Below are 22,919 nucleotides of genomic sequence, written 5' to 3'. Positions count from 1 at the left end.
CACAAGGACTCAAGGCTTCTTTTTTTCACCTCAGTGATGGGACATTGATTCCAATAAAATGAATCACAATAAAACACTGTTTGCTGTAATACAAGATGCTTTGATGTAGACGGTACACTACACTTACGTGGTAGTTGAAAACTTGTTGGTTACTTTGTACTTCGCTGTATTTTTAATTGTAGTTGCACTGCAGATTGATTTTTACATGCAAATATGATCACTAGAGTTCATTGCTGCAGTTAGTAGTTCAACTCAACCCCTTTGGCTTAAATATCAATCATCCAATGACTGTAAGACAACTTAAAAGGGACCGATAAGATAGTATGCACCCAGAATACCTTTATTAAAGTCGAACGTATGTCTATGTCATGCACCACGTCATGATTCGGCTAACCGTAAATAGATTGATGTGCCGAAACTACTTTCTGACGTAATTTCAGCCAATACAGTTGCATATAGAGGCCTGTTAATGGTTAAAATATCACAGAAGCCCTTTTTAACTTGTTCAATCGCAACGATTGCATGTTTGCAGAAGCTAAACCATGCCTGTGCGATTAGGAAGCGCATGTGAATAACATAACTGCATCCTATAACTCTACGATGGTGCTACGGAGGTCTATTACAGTAGTTACTATCGTTACATTTGTTAACGCGGAATAAGTACAGGTAATCTTTGTGTGCAACGAGCCTTCCATGGAGGGGACAGAGGCTCTTGCGCAATGATCTATTCCAGTTTGTATTCGTGCCGCACGAACCGCAGATCGTCAACCATGGTTTTATTTTGAAGGAAGAAAACGAACCGGTAGTCCGTGTTCTTTGTTCTGGCAATTAGGTAAACGACCCAGCCGACTTGGCAGGTGGACCCTTCCGTTGTAGTTTTGCTGTCTAGCAGTACTGTTAATGATACATAAAGCCAGGTAATTCTGTTAGGATGTTGACTTTCTGAACACGGTGTATTACAGCACGACATCCAGAAGTTTGGGAACTTGAGCTGTCTGTCGTTATTTGATGCTAGCAAGACGGACTAGCTATGGTCTAAGTTAACAGCCAGACTCAAGCTAACGTCGGTGATGGTAAGCATTTATTCATTATCTAACGTCACCTTAACCTTACAGTAGAGACACCGAAAAGTAGATGAATGTTTTCTCGAAATTTGTTGCTAAACGTTGAATCATCTTACGTAGCTGCTAACCAATATTAGTTTCCAGTAAAAAACCCGTAGGTTAGCTACGACATCTGTCAAGATCTATGTAATATTAGCTAACGCCAACTCGCACTGATGATGACGTGGAATTGGAAGATTTAATGTTTAACCAAATGTATGTGTGTTTTATTTGCAGGCATGAAGAGTGAAGCAATGAGTTTCTGGAGACTGAAAAAGTTAAACAAGTTTGTCAAGCACTAACGTAAACGTTCGTCAGCTGGCGTTATTTAGCTGAATCCTTGGGTCAGCTCAGCCGAGTCACTTCTAGCTAGCCGGTGGTAACTTGCTTTTCAAGCATGTAACGGCAGCTTCAAAGGTAGCCTGGTTAAACCGAAGAGATGTAGACGAGAAGATTGACTCTTAAATTTTATTAAGGGTTTCGTCAGTAATGTAAGGAAAGGTCACCCCTTTCTCTGATTAAATGCTCAAACACACCCAAAGGTGTGTCTATGACTCGAGGACGTCTTTTTGCCCTGACCTGAGCCCTTCTAAACAAGTATTACAACTTCACAACTGAAGTGGTAGTTCATGCATGCTTTTGCAGTAAACTCCGTGAGCTGCCTGGCCAAGTTAAGCAAGAGGAGCTGAGAACTCCGTGTCTGCCAATTTTAATCACACTTCAACCAGTTCAGCAAGAAACCATGACAGCTGTGGTGGACAAAGCATGGGGGTGGGCCTGCTCGTGGGGGAGCAGTGCCATGTCAGAGAATACAACAACTGTGATAGCTGAGGACCAAAAGCATGGTGGTGATGGCTGGGGCCGCAGGGGCTGGACCTCTTGGATCTGGGGAGGGTGGAGACGTCACAGTGACCAAAGTAGTTCAGTAGAGGAGTACTGGGAGGCGCAGGAGAAGCTTCATCCCATGGAAATTGAAGATCTTGGCACAGGGAAACTGGAGACAGAGGTAAATTCAGAGCATGTTTCGAGATGGTGGAGATATCTCCCAACTTCTTACCTTTCATGGCCAAGAAAAATGGAGCCAAGCAAACTTAGACAAAGGAAACGAGATGGTCAGAGTGGAGATGTGTGGGACCATGATATTGATGGAGACATTTCCGACTACGGCACGCCTCCTCCATCCCCTACCCCTCCTGCCCCTCAGCTGACATCCCCTTTTCGGCTCTTTGTGCACAGCTGGAAGGTGGAAATCCTTCCCGAGCACCACGAGATCTGTTTCAACTTCCTCCGCCACTTGTTTGACCTGTTTGTCGTCGGCTTCCTGTGGACTGTGTCCCCCCCCGCCAAGCTGATCTTGGAGGTGTTGGGGGTCCAGGGAGCACTGAGGCTGTGGTTTCATGGTATGGCAATGTTTTTTGTCTCCACAGTTGGAATGGCAGGATTACTTTGGTTGATCCAGGAGTATCTCCCTCAGTTTGCTTTCATCTATGGCATCATACAGGCATTAGTAATCTCTGTCAGTGTTCGACAGAGTGTGATCCTTGGCTCGGAAGAAGAAAAAGAAGAAAGGGACGAGGAGGGCAAGGAGGCTGATGAAAAAAAATACAGTAGAGGACATTTAGACAAGCCTGTGTCTGTTAAGGATAAGGTGAATACAAGTTAACTTGAGGTGAGCCCTTTCATTCTTCTGGTGGTGAGGTTAAGGTTACATTTTCTAACCTGCTAAAAGTTACCAAATTTGGATTTCTCTTCTCTGACAGGTTACATCACTATTTTTTTATGAGTGCATAATTGGAATTGGAATTACAAAAGCTGTCAAAGCAAAAATCTAAAAGAACTACATCACTATGAAAAACAAACAGGAGCCAGTGATAAACTGCTGCTGCTAGACTGCTGAAGCTGTTGTATTATCTGTGTAGGTAGTTTATCTTAAGTCAGTTTGGCTTTAACCAAGCTTTAAAGTTGCTGCAAGCTACCTCTTGACTTGAAATAGGTTAGGTGAAGGTTCACAGATACATGTTCCAGTTTGGGTGATCCTCAAACCTCCAGGATGCATAATGAAGCCTGATGATCCCTGTTCAGGGCCACAGGCCTGTAATCCTTGACAGCCATAGTGAGAGAGACTCGCTTTCATGGTGGCGATAATACATACTCCAATATTTGAAATATCTTTTTTTTTAAATCCCATTACTTTCTTGATTGTGTGAGGGTATATTCTCCAAAAAGTATTTCATGAATATGTGTATGAATCTTGAATAGTGTCTGTAATTGATTAATTCCATTCTATAGATGCATTTTATAAGTCTTTGTGGACTGTTAGACATTTGTGGCATGCAAGTATGTTTACTCCAGTACTATATGTATGTACGATTTTGAGTACTTCTACTTTAGTTGACTGTTTACAGTTTCTGCTATTTTATACCTATATTTCACTACATTGCAAGTCTTGTGCTTGTAGTGGAGTCACTACTAGAGATGCACCAATCCGCTTTTTTCAGCTCTGATACCGATACCAATATCTGAGGTTTAGTAATCGGCCGATACTGATCCAATGCCGATACAGAAAAACAGCGCTGAATTACCTAACAAATGGTATTTCTCATTGTGTGGAAAAGACGATTGGATCATTCTTTTGTGCATCAGACTTTCTTTCCTATTTTTTAAACGGGGATGGTCTAATCTCATAAATGACACATAAATTCGTATAATTATTTATTTAATTCAGCATTTTTTAGTGTGTGTGTGTGTGTGTGTGTGTGTGTGTGTGTGTGTGTGTGTGTGTGCGTGTGTGCTGTGTCTGTAACCCCTGCATACGCACAGAAGCCACCACACATCATGTAGCTGACCAGTCACGTGCGGCTTGAACAGAAAAAATGTTGAGAAAAAAAAAAAAAAACAATTAAAAACAAAGCGGCTCCTGTTCCGGCTCCCAGGCAGTAGCCAGCTTAGATCGTTCACTTCAAAGAGCGGCTCTAAGAGCAGTTTTGTACGTGACCGACACATCACTAATTCTTCTACCTGTTCACTGTTATAAAAAATAGCAGCGCAACTTGGTGGGCATTATCCTGGTAATTTCTTTGTGTGAGAAATACAAGGTGTGGCGTGTGAGTGTGTGAATGGGTTGAAATGCGTGTATCTCTGCTCAATGCGTGAGGCTTGAGAGATTTGTGGTTGTGTTATAACTTGATGTTTTACCACTGCCTCTTGGAACATTTACTGTGCAGGTATTGCAAGTAGCCGTTGAGTTTGTGGGCTGAGGCAGTGTGAAAAAGTTCCAGATAGCCGATCCTTTCGCTCGCTTCATTTAGAAAACAATGTGGTCCACTTCATGTGCGCTTCAGCACTGCATGTTGCTTGTGCATGACACCCCTCACAGTGCCTACAGCACAGCGTTAGACTGAATAGATGGGTCCCCATGTACCGAGCTCTATGTCACCAATACCAGATCTAGAATTTTCTTCAATATCGGGTCCGATACCGATACCAATATCGGATCGGTGCATCCCTAGTAACAACATTTATCTGACAGCCGCACGACAGTTTTGATACTGTATATTGGCCAATCATATGCATATATATTGGTAAATATAAAGTCAAATTCCTTGTGTGTGCACACATTCTTGGTCAATAAAGACAAGATCAGACAATTGAAGAAATTAGTTTTGGCGGACATATCGTTATTGCATTTTTGAAGCTCCCAAATATCAATATTTGTGTTGGTCTCCGAAATCCAGTATCCTTTTGGCTGTGCCACTTAATGGTTACTTTGCAGATTCAGATTTCAAGTTCAAAACATATTTCCAGTTTATGTAATAGAGATTAAACTATGCAACTCTGTATAAGAAATATAAGTCACAGGGTACTTTTTGTTCAGAAGAATACTTTTACTTTTGAATACATCTGCACTTTTACTTAAGTAAGTTCTCATACATTTTGGTGTATTTTTTAACATTGGATCGACCCTTTGCTAAACCCCATCCCGGACAGCAACTACTCCAGTAACTGTAACTAGGCACCAGCAGGCCTAACAAGCTTTGCATTTCTCTATGCGTTGATGAGGTGCGCATACCCATTATCTCAAGAGTTTGGAGGGTTGTGTCTTTTTTGAAATCTTTCAAAAAACTCAAACTTCAGCAAATGTGTAAGGAATGAATTCAACTTAGGTCAGTGTGTGAGCCAAGCTGCAACTATATCAGAATTTAGAGTAACTTGCAATAGATACCATTGCATTTGCCAAACTCATGGCTTCCTTCTCTCTTGTAAAAGTGAAGCACACTATCTAAATAAACAACAATAAAGATAGCCTAAATTGCACGTTGAAGTACATTTTTCTTCTGTAGTAAACATCCTGACAATTCAAGCAATATTAGAATTCGAACTAGAAGAAAAACCTTTTAATAAGCTGTCATTGTTTTGACATTTTATACCACACTATGGTGCAACAACAACTAAGGGGGCTTAGCAAAGTGTCAATTAAAAGCATATTTGTTGAAATGGCTATTGAAGTTCACACTTCAGAATTCAGACACAGCAGTGTCGTGCTGCTCTCTCTCCTGGCATATAATGCACACATTCACAGTAAGGCCATCTTAAAACTAGTTTGATGCTTTTCTGCTTTTGTTGAAATAAATACTATAATATACTGTGCACCAGGTCAAGAAAGTCAAGCAGTCAGAGGATCAGACACTAACCTGGAGGTTTGTTTGCAACCTAGCTGATCATCTTAACTGCTGGTAGGACTGCCTGCCTACCTGTAGGACTTTGTAGGCTGTCTTAGTGTTGTGTGTGTTTAACGTGTGTATGTGTTTTCCAGATTAGCTCTTTATAAAGAGGTTTGTGTTTTTTCCACAGACAGTGGAGTTGTAAGTTGCTGTCTGTTCAGGAGTCCACCAACATCAGTCCACATGTACCAGACCTCCTTCATGTATTTGACATCACAGCGGTGGGACGACAGAGAGACTTTTCACTGCAACACTGTTTTCTGCAGTGGGACTTAAGCATTGTATTGCACACTCATTACAAACTTGTAGAATATGTACTTTATGTCACCTTATATTCAACACCATTGATCTCCATTTTATAGAGGTGTGCCCTCATTTTGTCTTCATGTTGTACTACTACTATGATCAGGATCAGAAATAATAGGGGTCATGAATGTTGAAGAAATGATTATTTAGTCGAAGAAAGAGATAGATGCGCAGTATTTATGGAATGCTCTGTTGCGTTTTACCATGTTTCAATTTTATTTCTTGTCCTGTTGGGCTAATTTTCTTATGATTCACTGTGAGACAGTCACCTTGTTTGGAACCAGGTGATTGCCTTTGGTGCATTGTTGGTGCGTTGTTGATTTGAACAAAATACATGGCCTGAATAAGCAGAAATTTTAGACATCACCATCAAGAGGAAATGATTGCAAACCGATACAAACCACTGGATTAATTAAAAAAAGTAGGTAAAATAAGTAGATACATAAAACTATGTTTTAAAGAGGACATGTAGGGTATTGTTTGAGTACAGTTTTCACATAGGTGTACTGTGAGTATTCAGCAACGGCACAGACTTTCAGACAAACTATTTCAGCAACAACATTTTCAGTGCCTGTAAGACCACAGGAAAACTGCTCCCACATAGAGCAGAACAAGACTCAACCAGTGTTCACTCCCTGTGGGATAAGCTTTAAAATTAACTTAATTCTGAAGTCTACATTATAAGGTTTAATACAATTGTCAAGTGCAAATGAAGTGCAGTTTTAACCAGATGCTGTAGTGTCTGTTCTTAAGCGTCAGTATGAGTTGTCTTTCACTACCATCTTTCTCATTGAATGTACAGCCACATTACATGTCTCCACTGCACATATTCACCTCGTATTTAATTAACCTGAAACTCAATTAACAGATAATTACAGCTTGAATTTGCCCGCCCTTGGCTCAACTTTGACCTGCAAATTCACACTTGATCACCAGAAACTCTGTGTTTGGAAATGGAGGAGTTACTCTAGCTGTGTCATCACCTAGTTTTTTTTACATTGCATTCATGGTATGCAAACTGCAATATCGCTGTTTGTAATCTGTAATCAAGCTGCTGACTATTACCTGCATCAGACTTGTGACATCCCATCCCTTTCCAGGTGTAAGCCAATTTTGTTTAACAGAACACTAGTATGTATGTGCCTTTGCTGGACTGAAAATCCAAATTTCGTCAAGGGAGGGGAAGCCTGGGATGAGGGACAAGCAAGTAGCAACCACCACTGCTGACCTATAGGTTTAGACGCCTGTAAATTAAGCACACATACACTACAAATGCAGCATATTAAAGTCATAAGATCTCCTTAACTCAGCATCGTCCTCATATTGTGATTTCCTCAAAATAAAATGTGTATTTAGAAACCTAAGACTAATTGAATTCAGTGGTTGGTTCAGTTTTTCTTTGTTATTTGCTATTATCGAATAATCATCTGATAGCCATAGAAGAAGTGGCTTCAACACTCTGATGGTTTCTACCTGTTTACAGCTATAAATCATCAAATGTTCATCACTTGTACTGGTGAGGATGTTTTGTACTGTATATATTTTCACATACTGTATTGAATTGACAGCCCTGTCTGACCTTAAGGAGGCACTTCCTGAAAACGTAACCACATACAGTACATGTACTTCATTAAATTGAGATTGTACACATACCTTTTTAATGTGTTTTCTGTGCACGGTTGTTTTTTTTTTTTTTGTTTTTTTTTTGCCTTATGTCATTTTCTGTGCTATGATATTGTTTGAAATGTTTTCAGATTTTTTTAGTGGGAATTTGGGCCACACACACTCTCCACAAATGTGTTTTTAGAGTTCTTTGTCATGCTTTAGATTTACATCACTCTGTATCACATTTGTTACCAGATCACAAATGTGATACTGGAGTGAAGTAATTTCATCTAATTGATTTGTAAGCACATGATGTATGACTTAATCAGAATACAAATGTTAAAATGACATTTTCATAAAAATGCAACAACTGCAGGCAAATTCAAATAAAAACTTGGCGAGTATGTCCAATTGTACTTCTAAGCCTAACAATGCCATTATGAAATTGAATGTGAAGTGATTTTATTTTCATTTTCAAATTGCTGAAAATGTGCAAACTGAACATGAAAAGGACATTTCATTAATCTTCATTATTTGGTGTTTAGGTCTTTTGTTTTCTGTTGTGAGTTTGCTGTTTTTGATTGTGAGTGATAGTAAATTTAGTTGTCTTTGGGCTTTTAATTCATAGTATGACAAAACATAATTTGAAAATGACTCCATGAGGTTTATGAATTTGAATTATGATTTGATTTGTATTGTTACTACTGAAAGTAACATGGAATTTGTCTAAGTAGTATTTTTTTCACTTTGACAGATTTCATGAAAGGCCTGTGAACATTGTGCCACTATGACACTGTTTTTAAGTTCACTTGTAACAAGTTAAAATAGGTTAATTTAAAATGTGTAGTTAAGGTTTCACATTGTCTACAAAAAGTCAGTTTCATTGTTATTATGGTGTCATGTTGCAGTGTACTGAAAATGATTTGTCACTGTTTTCATTTGAATTTTGCCAGTATTGATGCATTTTCAATCATTAAAATTTGATTTTGAAAATTTCAATTTTTATTTCATTTCAAGATTCCATTTTAGTATTGGCAGCTGCAGACATCCATAGAGAGAATGTCTGAATATCTTGGGCTTTTTCACCAAATTTCTAGTAACAATCTGAGTCCCAAGAAGGTGACAATATCTACAAATGTTTGTTGCTGTTTATTCATCGTTTTCTTATATAGAACTTGTATTGCAGTGATACTGACACTGATAATCCCATATAAAGAAAGCAAGAAACAGCTTCCTTAAATAAGGATGAAGGGCCTCACTGATGCCCATGATGTAATTTCAACTTGGAAAGCGACGTCAGAGGAAGTATCTCCTGTGATCTATAACTTTACATCAAACTCATAGCCACTATGAACCCGACACTACACTGAGGTTAAATGCTCCCACTGGCTAAATAAAAGTAATATTCTTCAGATCAGATCATCTACTTTTCTTGGTTTCGATATTCTAATCATTTTTTAAATCCTACATGAAATGAAACAAATACAATCAGCATGTTTATTATGCTGGGATGACTTTTTCAGAAGAACCAATAGTGAGAGTACAGAGGCAGATTGTGAGATGTTTTCTTATATACTTCCATAAGTTGGATAAACCATCACAGTGAATATCATGCCAGCTTTACCAGTCAAACTTATTACTGTATGTGATGAAACTCTCCACAAAAGCAGACATGATGTTTGAGTGATACATTCCTGAACTCAAGGAATTTCCAAGTAGTAACATTAGCAGGTCAATGCAGTGCGCATGATCCCATTTAATATCAAAATCTGTATTAAATTATCATGGTAAAATGTATTCCACACTCTCAAATTACTTTGTTTTTCACGTTTGTTTCCACACATTTCAAATTAGCATGAAAATTACATTCAGAAATACAAAAAAAAAAAAGAAAAAAAAAAGTAATCTCAATTCCACAAGGCAAAACTTTAAATATGTTAATGCATGAAATATTGTTTTCATACATTCTCAAATAAAATGACTTTTAAACCAACTTTGGAATGAAACCATGGTCACCTTCAGAGACTGTCAGGACATGAGGGGCCTATTTTAACCCTGTTTCTGCATTGTGTGTAGTATTTCAATATCAGAATATGGCACCAGTTTTGCTGTGTGGTCATGTAAACACACATTCATATAGGATTATGCACCTTATAATTAGAGTTTGACACTGGGACTTTTTCATTCAAATCAAATCATCAAATCAACTTTATTTATATGGCACTTTTCATACATTACAGTAACACAAAGTGCCTCACAGAGTGTAAAAACAAAAACAAAACAATACAAAACAATGTGAGAGCCCGAAACCTCCCACCCCCCCAAATATACACACAGATACACAATTACATACACACTCACGCACATTCATAGACATACGGACAGACATACATACCCACACACACAAACATACACACACATACACACACATACATACACTATCTGTCACTGAGGAGACATGGCTGGGCACCGAAATCCGAGGTGAGGAAGAATAAACAAATGTTTGGCCACAAGCTAAAAAATACAGCAATGATTATTATCACATTATAAAACTGATATGGAAATTGTGTTAGCAAACATTTGCCTATTTACAGCAGACACACAGCAACATTAATTTGGAGTCATGTTTGTGTCCATCTGATGAAGCTATATTCACCTTCTTTTTCGCTCTGGTTTGGCTCCACTAAGTCCTGAGAAAAATACTCTTTAGCTGCTAAATGTTCCACCAGCTTCACCAGCTAGTATCTAATTATGTGTGTTGTTAGTTGCTGTAGCTTTATCTTATTTTATTATCTTTCTTCTACACGGGGGTTGCAATGCTAATTTCGTTCACATGTCCATGTGCTCAATGACAATAAAAGCAATCTTAAAAGATCTTAAACACTGGATTTTTAAGAGCGTTTTCATAGAAAACATCTGCCGCTGAAAAAAAGCTGAAGTAACTGCAGTTGGTGATAATTCCATGGGTTTGTCACTATGAACCCTTTCGGGTGGCTCGGTGGTAACACTGTTGCTTCACAGCTAGAAGGTCCCTGGTTCGAATCCCGCTATGGGCGTGCCTTTGGTGCCTTTCTGTGTTTACATGTTCTCCGTGTGTTCACCTATCCTCCATAAAAATACCCCACTAAAAACATGCAGCCACAGGATGGTGGTATCATGTCACCAATGGTGACGACAATGGAAGTGGTCCCCAGGTCTGCTGTGGAGGAAATTTGGGGTCCTGGGTCAAAAAGCGGGAAAAAAATTTCACAGTTGCATGGCGTGTACAGTTTCCCCCTAAACTCTGCATGTTGTATGTAAAAATGTGACCAATAAAGGAATTCTTCTTCCTCTTCTTCACATTTGATCCATTGTTCTTATTGTTCTTAAATTATAAGCATTGAGACCACCACAAACCTGTGAACCTAAGGCTTTTGCCTGGGGCAGTTACTTGTTTTGCCCAGTTGGTCATCCATCCTCATCAGACTGAAAAAAGAGCCTACTGGATACATTTTAATATTTATGCTTCACTGAAGAAACTGATTAATATTTGCAAAGGTATGGATAAACACACATTTGTAAGATTAATCACAGTTCAAAACTTTAATTCACATCAAATTTGCTGTCATTATGCTTAATAATATATACAGAAAGGTGCAATACCAGTACAAGAACAATATACATATGTAACAATATCAATGTGTATAGATAGTACATAAAGTGGTGGCATAAATAAACCAAGTGTAATCCACACTACTGTCACATATGAAACATGGTCTGAAACTGAATGATGATGATGATGATGATGATGATGATGATGATGCCTGCATTAGGTGAGTTTTGGTCATAGCAGTGACACAAGTACAAACCCTGGGCCAGCAGTCATGCAACTTCACCTCTGCCATCCTGTAAGCCACATTAGCTGTGATTCAGGTACATATGTACAACTCCAATCATAGAATGCTGCATTTTTAGCAATTTTACCTTGTAAAGAGGTCAGTCACTCTGCAGAGCACAACAGGAAAAGCACAAATACCCATAGTCTTTAAACAGTGTTCATAAAGTGAAATTGTAGATTTTATGTTTAAAAGACAATTTAATGTGAACCTATAGTGCTTCATCCAAGGAATTAAGGGAATGGATGCATTAGCAGAAATGAACCACTTTATTTGTTTACAGTGGTTTTGAGAACTCATCCATCCTGCAAAGAATCAACTCGATGCAAAAAGGTCATAATTTCTAGGGTTGCCCAGTGCAAACGCTGGATTTATCTAAAAACCAATCAAGCAAATGAAAACCAACAAAGCATTTGTCACTTTAAAACACATCATTCTTCTGTTAATGAGGTTTCATTCAATCTTATACTGTCAGACAATAACATGCAAAATAAAATTATCTGTAATCAATCACGACAGCAAACTGACAATTAGAGCTCTGCAAAAGCGATCAAAGGTTTAATGTCAACAGCTTTGAGTAAGGAGGTGAGAGCCAAAGCGCTATTAAACTCCCACCTCCAATTCTTCATATAATAAGTATATATATAACAATATAATAACTAATCCAAGTTTACATTAGTTTAGCCAGATAAAGTAATCTAGATATTCTTATCGAGTGAATTCAGTTCTTCCAACAAGGTGGAGATTAGACTTCAATCTTAGTTATTTATAAGTTACTTCATAACAGCAAACTATTATTTCGACAAATGGTGTTATGGCTGTTGTTCCTCAGCTTCAAACATATTCTGAATATAGTCAAAACAACACTGGATTTCAGAGGCCAGTACTGATATCAATATTTAAGTTTTAAAAATATGGAATAATATATCAGCCATGTCTGTGAATAGATCAGCTAATATTGGCCAAAATACCAACCTCCAATTCTAACAATGAAATTACACTGAAAACTCTTAAGCCTCTAACAAATAGCAGGCACCAAAGGCACTCCAAAACAAGCGGTGATTTTGTAGACCCATGTGTTCACTAGCTGAACAGGTTTTAAATTGCCTCTATTTAGTGTCTAAATGTCTGTTTTGTGACTCCTTTGTTTTACCAACAGAAACTTTTAGTTGAATTTGTCACTTCTGCTCATAATAATTAAAACCAAATTTGAAGCAAGCATGTTTTCAAGTAATGATTTCCTCTTACTGTGTTTGTGGCATGCAGATGTACATGTGTTTATAATGATAAACACTTTGCGAATAAAGCTAAAAAATATTACACTAACAGATGTTGATATTTCAATAACATGTTCTCTTCTATAAACAATTCTAACAACATTCTGTATAGTATTGGTGAAGTAATAGTATACTGTATTGAATGTATCACACTTTTTTTGCATGTTCTGCTGACCTGCTGTGCTCTGACTAAAAACTCTCAGGGTTACACAAGTAATTAACTGGAGTTAGAAATAATTAATTGGAAGTGTACCAACTGTCACTCCTCTCTTACAATTAGTATCAAATTATGTAATTTTTTCCAGGAAATTTTCTGGAAATTACAGGCCCAAAACAAGGAGTCATTTGTACCTGGAAATAATTAGTGTATAAGGTTAACTTTGACAAGGCATTTGACAGACAAAGTGTTTCAAATTTTCCAAAGTTGAACTGAACTTACAGGTCTTACATTAGCTTGTAAGACCTGAAAAATCCTGGGTCATGTTACATCTTCAACACTAGATTATCATCAATTTTGCTATATAGCTTGAATATCAGGTCTATGTTCTCCAAACATGGGTTCAGTAACCCAGGGTAACATGGTTTTAACCAGTTAAAATGGTTCTTTTGATTCTCATCCTGCTAACTTGATCCTTCAGACACAGTTAATGGTCTGATTTGTTATGTTTATTGACTATTTTATGACTTTTTTGAATGATGAGTCTAATATATCATTTATGTGGGCTTTTTTGTATTATTGATTTCATGTTGTCTTAATATTTGAAATATTCTCACCTACAATGATAGATCAGGTATCTGTGTCTGAGAATGACTTTATGTTTTGGGTTAATCCTCAAAGGTTTTAGCCATGATTCAGATAACTGTGATTAAGATGTACTTTTGCAAGTTTGGGCATAAGGCGTCGTTGCGATCATAACTGCTTCAGATAAAGTTTAAATGCAGGCTTATGTTAAATCATCGACAGGTAAGTCAAATTAATTAAGTTAAACATTTGCAGTCACTGTCATTCATTGCGAATTACATCAGATGGAACAACAGCAAACATGTTTTAGCTGTTGAAGGGGAACAGAATTTTCATTAAGCTAATTCAATAATCCATGTTACTGTTTTTTTCCCCAACATGAGTTGATGAGGTGACATTACTATGCTACATCCACCATATAAGTATATAACTTGTGTTTTTATATGTTTTAGTTCATTTAAAGCAAATCACATATTGTTTACATTACTGCTGCTGACTTCCAATCATACTGCAACTTCAGGTCTTTGAAAGCTATTTCTAACTTCCAGGCAGTATTAAAACCATGCTTGTAGTGGCTGGAAGCTTGTTTGTCTTATGTAATCCATTATTTTTGTTTTGTTTTTATTGTTATACTGACACAAAATTATTGTTAATCCTTGGAGTCCCTGAATCAGCAAAATTTGCTAATATATTTGTGCACTGCCATACATATATAAAGTGATTATCTTTAGACTTTTGGACAATACAAGAAAAAATGCTCAGCAGATTAATCGATGATGAAAACAATTATGAATTGCAACCATAAATGTATTTCGACACAACTCTGACAAAAATAGATTACAAACTTCAGAGTTTATTTTTCTAGGATAATAAAATAAAAGGAAACCAATGGGTGCCTGGGAAACAGGAAAGCGTTTCAAATTCTACCATCTTACAGCGTGCATTGGAAAATGCTTAGCCATGATGTAAAGCATACTATGTGTGATTTGTAGTTAAAGACTAAAACATGCAAAAAGACTGGGAATGACATTTAAATTCTATTATCACCACAGCATTCTCCTTTGCGATAAAAAGCTAAAGACAAATGAAAAATGTGAACTTGGTAATCATTTCATGTTCCATATGTCAGTTGGCACAATATTGAGCATGCTTTTAGCAGTTGAAAGGAGAGCAGCATTTTAAATTAGGTCAATTCAATAATCCATGTTGCTCTGTGCTTTTCAGAACAGCAGTACAGAGGCTGTAACCCTGCGCCAGCAGCTGGGAGTTTCTGAGTCATGACTAGAACATAGCATCAGGCCTACCTGTACCTCAGTGATGGAATTAAAGAAAAAAAAAGAAAAAAGAAAAAAGAGTGCAGTTTTATTGTGGAGCCCACAATCAGCCTGCAGTGCTCATGAGTGTGTGTGTGACCCTCCAGAGTTAGGGGGCACTGTGGTACCCCCACTCCCTCTCTGTCCATGGCTTCTCCTGCCGTGGCCCAGGATACAGTGAGCACTGCCACACCCTTCATCATCATCTCCCTCGCTTTCAGAGGAAGACTCTCCAAACTGTCGGGGCTTCTCATAAATACAGCAGCCTGGAACACAACATACAGGATTAGGATTAATCCCGATGATCTACATCTACAGCTGATGCCTTCACTGACATGCTTCGCTGTACAGCCCTGCTTCCTCAAAAGTTGGGATGCTGTGATTATAAACAGAGACAGAATGTGATGATTTGCCAACCGCTGAAAGCCGGTATTTAACTGAAAATAGCAGAAAGACAACATATCAAATGCTGAAACAGAAATTTCCTTGTTTTATGAAAATTATATCCTCATTTTGAATTTGGACAGTGAAGCTGTGAATGCTACAAGAAAACATCTGGTGGAGCATCTCACAATTAATTACGGTAACTGGCATGAGGTTAATCACATTATGAGGTGTACAAAGAGCATCCCAAAGAGGCTGAGTCCAGAGATTGTCCTGCAGTCCCGGCTTGTCACCCACTGAAAATGTTTGGCGCAGTCTGAAAATCAAAACTACAGCATTACATCTTGTTCACACATTTATGGCCAGAAATAGCAAGTACATAGAGAGTGTGGTAAAAAAATAGCTAACCTTACCTAACCCATAACCCTATCCTCAGTCTGCACCCTAAAATTGAATGATTTACATTAAGGGGACCTGCACTTTGTCCCCATAAGGCAGGTGAGTCCCCACAATGTGACTGTGTAAACAGATAAATACCAGGTCTCTCTTTCTCACACACACACACACACACACACACACACACACACACACACACACACACACACACACACACACACACACACACACACACACACACACACACACACACACACGTCTATCTATCTATCTATCTATCTATCTATCTATCTATCTATCTATCTATCTATCTATCTATCTATCTATCTATCTATCTACATACTGACTGCCCAAAATCACACAACACACAGGGACCTTTAGAAGTGTGTGACAAAAATGTGTAACTAATGGCAATATTTTAAAAGCAGCAAAGAGAAGTAACACTGTGTTAATTATAGTGGTTACTATAACCACAGTGTGTGTGTGTGTGTGTGTGTGTGTGTGTGTGTGTGTGTGTGTGTGTGTGTGTGTGCTGAAAACAAAGATGAACTCACACTTTGAAGACCTTCTTCCTAGGTGCTCATTGTCAACAGTGTCACTTGACCACTCCACCTTCTTCTCAGTCTTCCTCTTCCTCAGCTTGATTGTCAGGCTTCGTCCCTCCTGAGACATGTGAGAGGTCTGCTGTGAGCTTCTCGGCATCCAATGTAAACTAGTTAGTTAACTATGTCATCACACAAATAGAAGTTCCTGGGTCCAAACCTAATAAGAGCTGTCTCTGGGACTTCCTACATGGTCCTCAATGGTCTATCCCTGTCTACATGGCTGTGTGAATGTTCCCATTACCTGCCACTGACCATGAACATAGGTCCTTGTTTATGCAAAAGATGATGCAAAGCTGTAACTTAAATTGAAAAATGTGGAATTAGGTGGTAAATGCTAACATATTTAAAAGTAATATCTGTAGTAAGATGTCTGTGGAATTGCAAAGATTAGCGACAAATAATGTACAACATGGCCCAAACTATGTGGACATCTGAACAGGGTTTCTGAACACCTGAACATTCAAATCACGTGATAGCTGAACATGTGATACCAAAACCATGAGCATTAATGTACTGTCATAACAGTCTCCATTCTTCTGGTTTCAGACTTTCAGATGTTGGAACCTGGCTACAGGGATATACATATCAGCCCTGTCCTGCCAGCCCTGGATCCAGAACCGTACCAGAGGAGTTATCGTAATGCATAACGTCAACGTTACATGAGAACATGCCATATCATATTGCACATGCAAAAACACACAGTTGCTGTAATATCGACAATACTTAGCTAACATCCAAACCAGCACAGTCATTTTAAAGCTTAGCACAGCTGACACATTAACTGAGGCTTCATGAAGCATCAGAAGACATCACAAGGAAGGGCTGAAAACCATGCTATATTGTCAGGCTGAAAACATTGACATTGTCTACATCTAGCGTGGCCTCGTTCGTGCTGGATACAACTGAACGGTTTTATACTCTGCGGTATAATTGATTATCAAAACGTCTTCACGATTAGCCGTTCATCATTTACCTGCTGGGGCGGCGGCGGTGTGCTAGTCTGAACAGTCTCCGTTATCGTCTCACTTGATGTGCCCGGAACCTCCGCCATACTTGGGGCTGCTTTGCTAACGCTGCCGTTAATGTTAGCTAGCTTCAAAATGTATGAGAAACTGAGTCGATTGTGGGCGACAGACAGAGTCTGTAATATAACGCTATGATAGCTACAATGGTTCTTTAAATCATAAACTGCATTGAAACTGAAGGCTGTTGACCTGATAATTGAGGCGTTACACACATAGGCGAGACGTGACTAAAACGAAATCAAGCTGCAAAATGAGTTACACATACTCAAAACGGAAGCGTAATGTTTTCGCGTCAAAACGATCATCAGCTATGTTAGTCACATCATTCAACAAAAACATGCCAAACCACTGTGTTGTAACATAGTTTTATGCATGCAATTCCATAGCATTTAGAGCATAAACATGGATTTTTTGGTGAACATTGTGTCTATAAATTGTTTTATTTTTAATCGAATCCAGGAATCTTCGTTTCTTTTGCAGAGCAGCTTCACAGCAGTGGTGTTGTGGGGAAGATATTTTCAGATGGACAGTGACTATTTCCTGTTCTTCGCAAAGTTGTAACAGTCCGTCGACAAACGGCATCCGTGAGCTGAGAAATAAAGAACAATATATTTTACAGAGTAGTACAAAATTACGCATTTCACGGGGTCAAATAATGACTCAATGACGACATAAAAATAAGGGATGTTATAGAGATGCATCTCGGGTTTACAATGACGAAGAAGCTAAGTTAAAAGGTCGTGGCTGGCATGGCTGATCTCTCAGTGTAACGTGATTGAAAGTACGGTAAGTAAACTTAGATATTTGAAATATTAACTGTCATCTTAATTAAATTTATTCAGTGTATAGTAATTAGTAAGATAGCCTCTCCGAATAAACAGCCAACCTTTACATGACATGGTTTGGTTCGTCTGTTTTTTTCCCTAGTGTGTTTTTGAGAATGTGGAGGGCAGTTCGTGTCCTGAAGTTGGCAGGAAGAGGAGCCGTCAGACTCTGTTCCAGCAACCCACCAAAACCTTCATCCCCATCTTCACCTCCGTCACACTCCTCTACACGGCCCCAAGCTGAGAAACAGAGGCGTCGGCGAGAGCGTGAGGAGGCCATACTGTCAAATCAACGCAGTGTAAGGACAAAATAACTGCTGTTTACAGTTCATCCAAAGTGAAGCAAATGGAGTCCAAAATTCTGATTGACATCTATGTCGCACCTTCACAAGGGAATAATATAGTGATAGTAACCATGTTTTAGAGCGGTATACTTAAAATGTTGAAGATATTTTCCCTCTTGTGCTTTTATACAAACATTTCAGATCTAATTGTCTAATCACCTCCTGCACCCTTACTGTGCAGACGCTTTTCTGCTACGTTTGTTTGACTTTGTAGCAGCTACTGGACAAGGTGCTGAAAACAGACAGACTTTAATACATAAAATTACATCAAATATAGAGCATCAACAGATTTGGCTGACACACTGCCCTGCATGCCTTTGAATGCCACTGAATTAGCTAGTGAGGCTCTCAAACCAGCTTACTGTAACAACGCTTCTTATTGGCACAGCACATGTGCTTGACTCAAAGCATCAACTCCAGCCAGTTCTTGGGGCGATATTGTCCTTAAATCCAGCAAGAAATAAAATAAGAGAGCACTAGCACTCACTTCACCACCCAAATTCTCATTTCAAAACAGATATGACCCACTGACTTTGAACGAAAAATGTCATAATATTAACTATGTTGAACCCAGGGAAACTAGTCACACCTATGGCATTAAGGCTGACCAAAACCTGAAAAGTAGAGCCAAAACCCCTTATAGGCTGAGGCCCAGAGGACATATTGGTGACATCAAACCCGATAAGTTGGATTCCGTTGTGATTTGACTGAAAATCTAACAATGGCTGACACAGGAGGTAGACCGGGTTGTCCAATTATCAGATCAGTGGTATGATCCTCTACTCCTCCAGCCTTAATGCCCGAGGGTTTATTGCCGTGTTGGTGTTGTTCCTACCACATCATAATTAAGGAAGAAGTAGTCATAAAGAAGTCGGCACCCGGAGCAGGTTATGGTGATGGATAGGTCAAGCAACTCTATTACTAAGTCTTGGTGAGTGTGTGGTCTACTGTGAGCACTGCTGCTTGCAAAGTCTGACTGCTGCAGGAAGGAAGGATCTGCGATAGTGTTCCTTCACACACTTTGGGTGAAGCAGTCTGTCGCTGAAGGAGCTCTTCAGTGCTGTTAAAGTGTCCTGCAGGGGGTGGGAGTCGTTCTTGATCATGGATGACAGCTTAGCCTCTCTCCTACCACCTCCACTGAGTCGAGGGGGCATCCCAGGACAAAGCTGGCCTTCCTGATCAGTTTGTCAAGTCTCTTCCTGTCAGCTGTCGAGATGCTGCTCCCCCAGCAGACCACTCCATAAAAGATGGCTGATGCCACCACAGTGTCATAAAAGGTCTTCGGGAGTGCCCCCTGTACTCCAAATGACCTCAGTCTCCTGAGCAGATAAAGTCTGCTCTGGCCTTTCTTGTAAAGTGTGGTTGTGTTGTGGGTCCAGTCCAGTTTATTGTTCAGGTGAACACCCAGGTACTTGTAAGATGTCACCATCTCGATGTCCGTTGCCTGGATGTTCACCAGTGTCAGGGGGCAGAGTGTTCGTCTGCAGAAATCCACCACCAGTTCTTTGGTTTTCCCTGCATTGATCTGAAGACAGTTCCACTGGCGCCAGTCCACGAAGTCCTGCGTCAGTTCTCTGTACTCTCTGTCGTCCCCATCTGCGATGAGGCCGACGATTGCAGAGTCATCAGAGAACTTCTGCAGGTGACAGGTTGGTGTGTTGTATGAGAAATCTGTAGTGTAGAGGGTGAAGAGGAACAGAACCAGGACCGTTCCCTGCGGGGCCCCCATGCTGCAGACGACCGTGTCGGCCCCACAGGTTGGTGAGATAGTCCAGAATCTAGTGTGTGAGGTGATGGTTCACCCCGGTGTGCTTCAGCTTGTCCCTCAGAAGTTCAGACTGAATGGTATTGAAAGCTCTGGAGAAATCAAAAAACATGATTCTCACAGTACTCCCAGGTTTCTCCAGGTGAGAGAGAGTTCGGTGTTGGAGGAAGATGATGGTGTCGTCCACCCCGTTGCCAGGCTGGTAGGCAAACTGAAGTGGATCTAGCGATGGTTTCACCAGGGGGCGGAGATGAAAAAGGACCAGCCGCTCCAGGGTCTTCATTAGGTGGATGTTAGTGCTACTGACCTGTAGCTGCTGAGGTCCTTGGGGTGCGGAGTCTTGGGCACCGGTACCATGCCGGTACCAGGATGTTTTCCACAGCTGTGGCACTCTCCCCAGCTTCAGGCTCAGGAGGACTGGGCTGGGGGAGGGGCAATATGTATATATTGTGAAATCAACAAACTGATGGCTCACACACTGCAGTGTCCACATATTTATTGCACCATTTATTTGACCCTAGTGACATAAATAAATGGACACTGGAGCCCTGCAATGTGCGAGCTCTTTATTTTTTAATTTCATTTTCTCACTTTCTGTTCAGCAACTGCTGTGTTTGGGTGGGATGTGTGTGCAGACTCCAGTCTCAATGTGGATATATTTCAGTATAGCTGATTTTCTTTATCACTGTATTGATGTATATTGTAATATAATGCATTTTATGTAAATTGATTACTGGATAAAATAGCCAGACAAAGGATCTTCTGTTTGTCTAATGCAGAAAGTTGAATATGTGACAAGTAAACAATTCATCATATTGAGGCAACAGTGATATAGAAATTGGATGTTGGCATAAAACAGTTATACTAAGTGATTTGTAACTTTGCCCACAATGTCCTGAGATATTAAAGGGGTTATTACTGTTTAGTAAATTGTATATCAAAAGCTCTGACAGTTGACTCAACCCTGTTTGAATGCTTTTATATTTGTTTCCAGCCTGTTGAAGATAAAGCAGTGAAATGGAGTGACAAGCAAAAGATAGTGTACACTGTTGAGACACCTCCAGGGACAAAGAAAGGTGACTGACTTCCTTTCACTGTTGTTGGACTTTTCTAGCACAAACTAGTTGACCAATTGTGTCTCTCTGCAGACTTAACAATGTTTTTTTTTCTTTGCAGACACCAGCTTGCTCTTCCCATCTTCATACAGTCCAGACTATGTGGAACAAAGCTGGTATGAGTGGTGGGAGAAAGAGGGATTCTTCAGTCCAGAGCAACATGTGAGGATTTAAGAACAAGAGCACATCAAACTATAACAATTGATTAATGTTAGTAAACTACAATAATTTTTCCTTCAGATATAAAGTTATTCAAAAGTAAGTGTCACTTCACTCAATACAGCCTTTCAAATACATATTATGTAATATAAAACAAAGCAATTGTGTTTAAGTCATACAATCTTTAATTGTCTAACTGAAGTTTCACTGAACTTAACAGTTAGAATACTGTTGTTTCTTTGCATAGACTGAGAAATGTTTCATGTAATTGTTCATCACTGCATTTGCTTCAAGCAATAGTGTCACTGTTGTATTAATGGCTGACTGTCACACTGACTAAAAGCCTGAGACAGTATGCAAAAAGAGCTACATGTTTAACAATAACCTACATTAGATTTCTAACTTGTTTTCCCATTTGAAGTGTCAGCCCACATGCCATACAATTTTTTTTTTTTTTTTATCAACAGATATACTAGTTATAAAATCAGACAAGTAGAATGTTATTGAAATGTTATTCAAACACATGACCTGCTTGTTTCTCACTAGTTTCTGTTGTGAAAATAAATTCAAGTTAAACCACCCAGACATCAGTCTTGAGGCTGAATCAAAGACTTTTTTTTCACAGCAAGTGTTTTGGCTTGTCATAGCAGCAGAATGACAGATGAAACTAATAACCTTAATGGTGACTCCATTCCAGGAATTATTGCACTACAGTTGAGCAGGTGTTTGTTATCAGCGACACCTGTGTGTGACAATACAAACCACTTGCAGTCAAGATGATCACTTCAAATTAATTTTCACTCTTCATTCTTCCTCCAAACCCTGATGCCTTTGTCTGTAAAAAGGGATGACTAATTTTATTTCATTTGGCTTTTAATGACAAAAATAAAAATGTGCAATAGAAACAGCATATATAGTGTCTATATTTCATTTGCTTCAAATGTTAAAATGTCATTTTGTCATGTCTGACAGGCAAGGTTATCTCACACTGTGGATCAGACCTTCTCTCTATGTATTCCTCCACCAAACGTGACTGGTACTCTGCACCTGGGTCATGCTCTGACTGTAGCTGTGGAAGATGCTCTGGTTCGATGGTAACTACCAAGAACATATGCAACGTTTTGTGTGAAGTGTCAATTTTTTATGTTAAGAATTGAGTCAGATTGAGAAGGCACATCTGTTGATGGAGCAGTAACATATCAATTTGCAATCTATCAGGAGAAGGATGCAGGGCTACAGAGTACTGTGGGTCCCTGGATGCGACCATGCCGGTATTGCAACACAGGTATGACATCTGTGCTTTTTCCTCTTTCATGACGGGTCAGGATTGAAAGGATAGACTCACATTTTTTCTGTTCTC

General features: G+C 39.2%; 3 protein-coding genes across 4 annotated transcripts in view; 2 read left to right on the top strand and 1 right to left on the bottom strand.

Annotated features, from left to right (window-relative positions):
• The first annotated feature begins 804 nt into the window (after positions 1 to 804).
• Positions 805 to 8,732, top strand: c17h6orf47 (chromosome 17 C6orf47 homolog). The gene is made up of 3 exons (XM_070985140.1): positions 805 to 1,073; positions 1,341 to 2,772; positions 5,955 to 8,732. The coding sequence occupies exon 2, from the start codon at positions 1,846 to 1,848 to the stop codon at positions 2,764 to 2,766; it is 921 nt and encodes a 306-aa protein (XP_070841241.1). The 5' UTR covers positions 805 to 1,073; positions 1,341 to 1,845; the 3' UTR covers positions 2,767 to 2,772; positions 5,955 to 8,732.
• A 2,570-nt stretch (positions 8,733 to 11,302) lies between these two features.
• On the bottom strand, positions 11,303 to 17,619 carry ppp1r11 (protein phosphatase 1, regulatory (inhibitor) subunit 11). The gene is made up of 3 exons (XM_070984012.1): positions 17,301 to 17,619; positions 16,277 to 16,385; positions 11,303 to 15,208 (listed from the first exon to the last, which is right to left on the bottom strand). Exons 1-3 carry the CDS (start codon positions 17,376 to 17,378, stop codon positions 15,024 to 15,026), a joined length of 372 nt encoding a protein of 123 aa, XP_070840113.1. The 5' UTR covers positions 17,379 to 17,619; the 3' UTR covers positions 11,303 to 15,023.
• A 277-nt stretch (positions 17,620 to 17,896) lies between these two features.
• The window catches only part of vars2 (valyl-tRNA synthetase 2, mitochondrial), a 44,520-nt gene continuing 39,497 nt past the window's right edge, over positions 17,897 to 22,919 (top strand). Inside the window, exons 1-6 of one of the 2 annotated variants that reach the window (XM_070984648.1) lie at positions 17,897 to 18,138; positions 18,280 to 18,475; positions 21,280 to 21,361; positions 21,462 to 21,562; positions 22,532 to 22,653; positions 22,778 to 22,844. In XM_070984648.1, coding sequence (XP_070840749.1) covers positions 18,293 to 18,475; positions 21,280 to 21,361; positions 21,462 to 21,562; positions 22,532 to 22,653; positions 22,778 to 22,844 — 555 coding nt within the window. In that variant the 5' untranslated portion in view covers positions 17,897 to 18,138; positions 18,280 to 18,292. Of the gene's footprint in view, positions 18,139 to 18,279; positions 18,476 to 21,279; positions 21,362 to 21,461; positions 21,563 to 22,531; positions 22,654 to 22,777; positions 22,845 to 22,919 lie in introns of those variants that run through there. The other variant, XM_070984649.1, reaches the window with a different exon arrangement.

Source organism: Chaetodon trifascialis, chromosome 17 (assembly GCF_039877785.1).
Source record: "Chaetodon trifascialis isolate fChaTrf1 chromosome 17, fChaTrf1.hap1, whole genome shotgun sequence".
NCBI classification, from domain to species: Eukaryota; Metazoa; Chordata; class Actinopteri; order Chaetodontiformes; family Chaetodontidae; genus Chaetodon; species Chaetodon trifascialis.
Note: the sequence above shows the minus strand (reverse complement) of the source record. Positions and strands in the feature narration are given on the sequence as shown.